Below are 8,206 nucleotides of genomic sequence, written 5' to 3'. Positions count from 1 at the left end.
AGTAGCCAGCCCAAACCTTTCCCAGAAAATAGATGTGGGTTCTTTACAAAATGTCTCTGGGAGCTGAGTTGCAGTCACTTTGAGTTTTCCAAACCGAGAATAAGAAATGCTGGATCCAAAAGGTTTCTCATTATACTTTTCATTTGTTGTTGGAGAGCTTTCAAGGTGCACAGATTTATCCCCTCTTACACACTTGCAACTTTTCCTGGGGGTCTGGAGAATCCACAGCCTGGTGCAGCTGGAAGCATTGCAAAGCCCCTCTCTCACTTGGGCTGAGCTTTCCCAAATCAAGGCTGTGGCAGAAATAATCCGAGTGTTGTCTACTTTGAAAACATCTTTTAAGTCTTGCCATTGTTCCAGGAAATCGTGGGAGTGTTCTCCTAAGAACAAGAGAGGCCCAGATGTGACCCCCAAGTGTACTTGCACCATTCGGTCTGAAGTACTGGATAACTACAAGTATCATTTCTCACTGGAGGCCAACGAGAAGGAGATCTGGAAGATGACGAGTGTGGACCCTGATGACATTGGTAAGGGATCCTTTGGTCTGGCAGACCCTCCTTGCGCATTCCTGGGGGCTGCTCTGAAGAACAAGACAAGAGGAGCAGCATACGAGCAGGGTGGGAAGGGAGGGTTTGTCTTCATGATTAGCACCAATCAATGCTCAGAGACCTTCCTTAGCCCCTCCTGCATCCATCTTAGTCCGTTAGGCAAAGCCACCACCTTGAATGGTGGCAGGTTTATTCTTCAGGTGCCTGGAGGGGGATACTCCAGTTTGGAAGAGGTTGATGGAGAGAGAAAAAAATGGCTGCCTAGAAGAGCAAAAGCTACTCCCAGGAACTGCTTGAAGAGCTTAGGAGAAGCCTCAGAATTCAAGAAAGCAGGGCAATATGTGGCAACTGTGGAAAACCCCAATGGATTGAGGGGTTTGCCTCTGTATGCATGTTGGGGGTCACCTGGAATGGACACAGCCTGCTACTAGCCCACACCTGCTGCCCGCCTGTTTCTCTATAGCCAGTGGCGTAGCGTGGGGGGTGCCAGGGGTGCCGGCCGCACCGGGCGCAACTTGGGCAGGGGCGCACTCGCACTAGCAGCTCTCTGCCCCTACTAAAATCCACTGGTTAGGGAGCCCGCGCTCGCTCGGCTTGGCGAGGAGGTCGCAGAAGGGGGAGAGCAAAGCCTTCTGCCGCTGGCAAAAAAAGGAGAGGAAGCCGGGCGGGCGGGCGGGCTGGCTGGCTCGCGGGGGTCTGGCTGCGCCTGCTGCTGCCGTTGCCGCTGCTGCCGGGCTTTGACAGCTTGGCGAAGCGGAGGGAGAGGTAATTGCGTCTCTCTTTCCACTGGCCGCCTGGGTAGTGAGCCGAGCGGAGCAGGGAGTCTGGCGAGGGGGCGGGAAGAGACTTTCCCCCCTTTTTCCCACCTCGCCTGGTCAAAAAGGAGAGCGGAGTCTCCTCAGGGTGCCCTCAGGCAGGGCAGGGCAAGGCAAGCAGAGCGAGGAGGAGAGAGAGGGGAAGGGGGGGGGAGCAGCCAGGAAACGACGCGGTGTGGAGGGGGAATCAATTAAGGAGAGAAGCCTCGCTGCTGCTGCTGCTGCTTGGGAGAGTAAATTACTGTACTTGCCTTGCCCCGGGTTAGGGGGCGCAAATTATTTGCCTTGCCCCGGGTTGGGGGGCGCAAATTACTTGCCTTGCCCCGGGTGCTGATAACCCACGCTACGCCGCTGGCGAAGCGGAGGGAGAGGTAATTGCGTCTCTCTTTCCACTGGCCGCCTGGGTAGTGAGCCGAGCGGAGCAGGGAGTCTGGCGAGGGGGCGGGAAGAGACTTTCCCCCCTTTTTCCCACCTCGCCTGGTCAAAAAGGAGAGCGGAGTCTCCTCAGGGTGCCCTCAGGCAGGGCAGGGCAAGGCAAGCAGAGCGAGGAGGAGAGAGAGGGGAAGGGGGGGGGAGCAGCCAGGAAACGACACGGTGTGGAGGGGGAATCAATTAAGGAGAGAAGCCTCGCTGCTGCTGCTGCTTGGGAGAGTAAATTACTGTACTTGCCTTGCCCCGGGTTAGGGGGCGCAAATTATTTGCCTTGCCCCGGGTTGGGGGGCGCAAATTACTTGCCTTGCCCCGGGTGCTGATAACCCACGCTACGCCGCTGTCTATAGCCACATCAAAGCCACAGGGTGCTTCCCTACACGGTAACATAAGAACAACACATCGAGCATTTGAAATTTGCCAGGCACCAGGTGGATTTTGCCTTGGATCTTCTCTGTTTTACACACTAACAGCACACCCTTTAGAACTGTATCTGTGATATTTTATCTGCACCATCAGAACAAATTTTGGGGACCAAGCTGCTTGGCCCCAAAATGCCAACTAGACATTCTGTTTTCGTGACTGTAACCCTGGTTTAAGGAGCCATTTGGTACCTAGCTTATATATCTGAGTTTCTAACATGGAAAATATCCTGTTAATGTGTGACACAGCATTGCCATGAAACGGTATGGTGCGAAGCAGCAGTGAGAAGGAATTAAGAGAAGGGGGTGGCAGTGTTTGTCTGTCCTTCCAGGGAGAAGGACCTGCTGCTTTGACCTTCCCCTCCTTCCAAACCAGAGGCCCACATTGGCTGCTCTGTGTGGGGAGCAGGCGCACTCCCCAACCTCTTTTGCCTCCCCACATCTTTCTCTTTGTCAATTTCTTCCCAAATGCAGTAAAACCCCGACCGCTTGTCAACCTGACTGTTAACAGGAAGGATGACTCGTACATCTTCACCTGGGCAGATGACTATGAAGAAGGTTCCCTTCTTCACGAAAATCCGGAAACAGAATATGAAGTTGCCTATTGGCCTATAAACCAGACGGACCAGGTAGGCACACCTTCTCAGCATGCTCCACCCTGTACGATCACCTGGAATAGTGCTGCAAATTTATTGTTGTTAATTAATTACATTTATATCCAACCCTTCCTCCTAAAGGGAACCCAAGGTAGCAGGCTCATCCATGTTTAAAAATGCCATTAAGTCTAAAATCAAAAATGCTAAAACAATCACATACACTGTGTGTGGGGGGGGGACCTTCTATGTCCTGAGCAGAGGTTGAGGTGTTGGGGCCCCTGAAACCCTCAGAATGCCCCTGCCCCCCCCCCCCCCCCCCGCTCTGCCTCATGCCAGTTGACATGGCATCTTCCTTCCTGCCCTTCCTTAACACTTTCCTTGGGCAGCTCTGTAGATCCAGCGAACTGCAGGCCCAAAAGCCTTTAGATGTATTTGGCAAATGATTATATGCCCCTCACCAGGCTGGCACACAAGAGCAGTGGGCTGGCTTTTATGACTGGCTTGAGATCAGGGCCACCAGCCCCCAAGAACCTAAGGGAAGGGAGACAGATGCGGCCCTCCAGGCCTCTTTCACCTGGCCCCTGGGGCTCTGTCCAAGCCAGGCCTCCCCCACCTCAGTCCTGTTCCACACACTCCTAGTGCTTTGGCTGGGCTGAATTGCATCTCTTGCTTGCTTGCCTGGATGGAGGGATGAACCCAGCCCTGGGTCCCTGGCTGTGGCTGTCCCCCCACCCGCCATCCCTCAGGTGGGAAATGACCAGGCTCAGCAGGGAGGGAAGGAGATCCTTCTGCCCTGGAGCCTTCTGTCATTTGGTCTCAAGCCCCTTGACTTCATCTACAAAGCTTCCACTGCAGCTTGTTTGAACAGTTCTCTGAAATTAATTGCCTTGTCCATTGTCACATAAGAGTCCGAAAGCTTTTCTACCACATCCCAAAATGATCTTCCTCCATAGAAAGTTGGGAAGGAGAAGAATTCCACTCACCAGAAGAACCCCCTCCCAGTGTTTTCCTGTGGTGTGGGAAGGACCACATACAGTGGTGCCTCGCAAGACGAAAAGAATCCGTTCCACGAGTCTCTTCGTCTAGCGGTTTTTTCATCTTGCGAAGCAAGCCCATTAGCGGTTTAGCGGATTAGCGCTATTAGCGGCTTAGCGGATAAGCGGCTTAGCGGCTTAGAAAAAGGGGGGGGGAGGGGAAAAAAGTCAGAAAAACTCGCAAGACGTTTTGTCTTGTGAAGCAAGCCCATAGAGAAATTTGTCTTGCGAAGCACCTCCAAAATGGAAAACCCTTTCGTCTAGCGGGTTTTTCGTCTTGCGAGGCATTCGTCTTGCGGGGCACCACTGTAATGTAAACCTGTTTGCTTTTGTTTCCCCCCTCCCAAAGTTACGCAAACACACTACGCACAGCTTTCATTATAAAATCTTCGACAATAAACTCACGCCAGGAACCACCTATGTTGCAAAAGTGCGGCAGAGAATTGAATCGTTCAGGGACATCTGGAGTGACTGGAGTGCTGAGTACACATGGAAAAACGGTAAGTGCTTAGGGCAGGGGCTGAGCAAGGCACCTGTTTATTATTAACAATCTGTTGGCATCTCAGCTGGCATCCCTGCGTGTTCTGGGCTCCACATTGTGGGCTCTCTCTTTTCTGGATTCTGTAAAGCTTCTGGATTTGTGAAATACTCTCACCCCACCCGCAGGAACGTTTGTGCGCCATCCAGCCCCTTTGAGTGAGCGACAGCATGTCTCCCGCATTGCTGAGGTCTTGCATTTCCAGTCAAGATGGACATCGAATTAAACTGCAGGCCTCTCACTTATTTCATCACAATTTTCTTCTGTAGACAGTACCTCTTTCTGAAGACTAAGGCACATGATACTAGTCATTTGGAAGACTTGTTTTAGTAGAAGAAGGTGGCACAATGTTCTGCATGAAAATGCACTAAGCGATCAGTGGCACAACACAGGCGGAGAGGCAGGGGGCAGTCGCAGTTTGCCTGGCTAGAGACAAATAACTGGAAAGACCTTCTAGATTCCACAGTGGCTTTGATTGCTTGTCCTGGGTAGGCTTGCTAAAAGCAGCTCTGCTGCAGACCCCTGGGTGAAGTTAGCAGGTTCAGTGTGGTGCCACAGCACATCAGGCCCCGCTACCACCAGTGCTCCCTCTTCCTGCATCAAGCTCATTATCTGCTGGTTTTTCTCTGCATATAACTTCACGGTATACTGCCTGTAGCTGTATTTGTGCTTCCTCCACCTCCTCTGCTCTCCTCTCTTTTCTTCTCCTTGCCTGTTGTCTTTTCCTTGGTCAAAGGTGAGATGATAGACTACCTGGGACAGAGACCTACCTTCTTGCTTCTCTTGCTCTGTGTGTGGTGATGGTGCTACATGAATAATAAGCAGTACAAATCCTGTCTGCCCCTTACCTTGGTGGTGCTGGGTGACCCAAGGACCCCTTTCCCCAGCCCAAGGTAAGTCTGGCTGAAGGGAAACAAGCTTGAAACTGCAGGAGGGGGTTAAAGGTTAGATTAGCATGTACAGGAGAAACCAGATACATGAGGCGTTAAATGTGCCTGTCGGTGCCCATCCCCACATCCCAATTTGGGAAACTCCTTTTCCAAAAGAAGGACTTGGAAGGCTGCAATTCCCCTAACAAGAGACAAGCTAAAACCAACAAATAAACCTCACCACATCCCTACAAGGCAATAGGCAAATTAAACCCTAAGGAGAAATACTGCAAATCACCTGAAATTCTTTCCAGCTGTGTGAGTTGGGCTCCTTTGTCAACTGAGGCTTCTGGGTGTTGAGCCTGATCTTTTGCCCCCTTTCCAGGTGGGTGGGTGCCTGTCTGCCAGCTAGCCAGCCAGCCTGCCTCCCATGGGTATCAGGGTGAATTGTACACCCAGATAACCAAAATGCTTCTTGCCTTCCAGAGATTGAGCCAAGGTCTGGGTCTATCCTCTGGATTTTCATCTCCTTGCTGTGTGTGTTCATCATGGCCCTGGCTACCTTCAGCTTCTTCTGCATCACCAGGTAGGTTTTGGGTGCCTTGCAAGGTGTTGTCTCCAGGGCTGCCCTTTGCCCACAGCAAAACAAATTAAAAAATGGTGACTTCTGCTCAAAGGTTTCAGGCCTTGGTGGCAGAGGCATTTTCCTGCAACCCTGACAGGAAAGGAGGAGGAAAGTGGCCCCTGTCCCTTCTGAGTCTTCTCCTCATCCTCCTTCCAGCCAAACAGTCTTCCTCAGCTCTCTCACGTGGTGTTTTTAGCCATGCATTTGGCTGCTAGTCACCTCGGGAGGGGGAAGATTGGTTCCTGATGTTCGGAGGGGAGGCAGCCCTTGCAGAGCCCTGTCTCTCCCTTTCTGAGGGCCGGGAAGGACTGATGGGTGGCGCTTTCTTGCTTTGCAGGGTGAAGAAGGGATGGTGGGACCAGATTCCGAACCCTGCCAAGAGCAAAGTGGCCACTGGTGTGACAGCAGCGGTGGTACCATTCGGAAACATGGGCCTTGAGCACCCTGTGCATATTCACAGCTGCATTGCATCTGCCAAGCCAGAAAATCGGAAAGAGGAAGACTGCCAGGTCCCTCATGAAGACGCCGTGGCCAAGCTCTTCAGGGACCTTCTCAGTGGGGACCTGAGCAGTGGGGGCACCGGTATCCTGGACGAGCACCCCCTTCTCAAGGACCAGGCTCTGGGGCACATGCAGAGTGTTTTTCCCTTTTCTCAAGATGTACCGCTGGAGAAGCACCATGGAGTTTTGGAGACCTCCTCCGAACCTATCTATCACAACACCAGCACAGAGACAGTGGCTTCGTCCCAGCCAGGCAGTGCTGCCCTGGAACTGCCCCTCAGCCACAGCCTCTTCTCCCCAGAGGCACAACCCGTCACCACAGACAGACTCTGTCTGCAAGGGGGGGGTGGCAGCACAGCCGCCCCCCAGCCCTCAGGCTACAAGTGTTTCAGCAGCCTGGTGGCGGAGCCCATGGCCGGCTTCAGCCAGGTCTGTGAGGAGGAGCAGGAGGAGTTTTCTCCTTTCAGGGACCAAATCCAGCCATTCAGCCATGACTCAGGGCCTTGCCTTGCACCTGTGACTGGCAGCCTGCACCCAGCTTTCCAGGGTGTCTTCCCAGAAGCCCAAGACTCGCTTTGCTTTTCCTCCTGTATGGCAGCTGCAGAGCAAGTGGCAAGGCCAGGCAGCCCCTCTCAGCACGCCCCAGGGAAGTCTGGCCCTTGCCCAGCAGCCTCCCTCCTGGCTGGTTACCGCTCCTTCAGCTCAGCTCTCCAGGACGGCACAGCCCCCCAGGGCAAGAGTGGCAGCGCTGGTTGCGGTCTAGATGGGCAGTCCCCTTACAAGCCCTTGCTCAGCATTGTCCAGGACAGCCCCGCAGCAGCCACTGGGGTGAGCAGGGTCCTCTTTCACCCTGGCTGGGGGGCTCAGGAGGTAAGAGACCCGGCCTGGGCAAGTGCACCCTGCGGGGCGGACCTTGACATGCAACAGGTGGCCTCCGATGGATGCTTTAGGGAAGATGTGGCCAGGGACAAAGGCCTTTCATACCCCTGAGGCCCCTTGTACCTCCTTAATTCCACCTGAACCAGGCAGTGACCTTCTCCAGGTGGAATCCTCCCTAAATCCAGAGCTATGCTGTAAATAGGAAAGCAGCAGCAACCACATATAGGGTTTGGGGGTTCAGGGAGGAGGAGATATGGGACTGCAGTCGGAGGATGCTGCTGCATGGGAGAGGGAATTAAAGGAGGAACAAAAGGTGTTCACCATCCCCTTTAAGCCCAGGTAGGGAAGGGCCCTTATTACCAACAGAGGACTAAGCCAAAGGGCAGCAAGGAGAGCCACCTTCCTGCTTGTAGGCCTGCATCTGTGTGGAAACTCTCAGGACAAGTTGCTGGATTCAAGGGGCCGCTTTTGGCACTTCTTACATGATTGGGACCTTCAGGGGGATGGGTGCTTTCTTGACCCAGATTGGGCTGGGGGCTGGAGCACCAGCTGTTCTTGGGCTGAAGTTACTGGACAGTCACCTGCAATGGATTCCACACCTGCCTGTCAAGTGTTTCGGTTCTGCCTGCTGACAGGCTCTGAATCCAGCAAGTGGCCAGCTTTTGCTCAGGCACTGCCTTGGTTTTTGCAGAGAACAGTCTGCCTGCCTTTCTTTTGTTGCTGCTTCTGTACAGGTAAGGAGGTCTTGCTTCATATATCCATAGCAAGCAACAAGGTCTCTGCATGGTGGTGTGACTTCCTGTGCCCTCTGCCAGAGATCAGATAAGAGGAGGGGAAGCAGGCTGAATAAAGGGATGCTCTGGGACTGCTTTTGGTGATGGGGATGCCAGGAAGTATCGCCAAGTGACTGAAACAACACCATTCTAGCATTAAAGTTTTTTATCCGTATGA

General features: G+C 53.2%; 1 protein-coding gene across 1 annotated transcript in view; it reads left to right on the top strand.

Annotated features, from left to right (window-relative positions):
• The window catches only part of IL4R (interleukin 4 receptor), a 24,842-nt gene extending 16,636 nt beyond the window's left edge, over window positions 1-8,206 (top strand). Inside the window, exons 4-8 of the mRNA XM_081840566.1 lie at window positions 361-527; window positions 2,689-2,843; window positions 4,194-4,344; window positions 5,738-5,837; window positions 6,214-8,206. Coding sequence (XP_081696692.1) covers window positions 361-527; window positions 2,689-2,843; window positions 4,194-4,344; window positions 5,738-5,837; window positions 6,214-7,366 — 1,726 coding nt within the window. The 3' untranslated portion in view covers window positions 7,367-8,206. The remainder of the gene's footprint in view (window positions 1-360; window positions 528-2,688; window positions 2,844-4,193; window positions 4,345-5,737; window positions 5,838-6,213) is intronic.

Source organism: Podarcis erhardii (genome assembly GCF_964252035.2).
Source record: "Podarcis erhardii genome assembly, chromosome: 14".
In the NCBI taxonomy this organism is placed as follows: Eukaryota; Metazoa; Chordata; class Lepidosauria; order Squamata; family Lacertidae; genus Podarcis; species Podarcis erhardii.
Note: the sequence above shows the minus strand (reverse complement) of the source record. Positions and strands in the feature narration are given on the sequence as shown.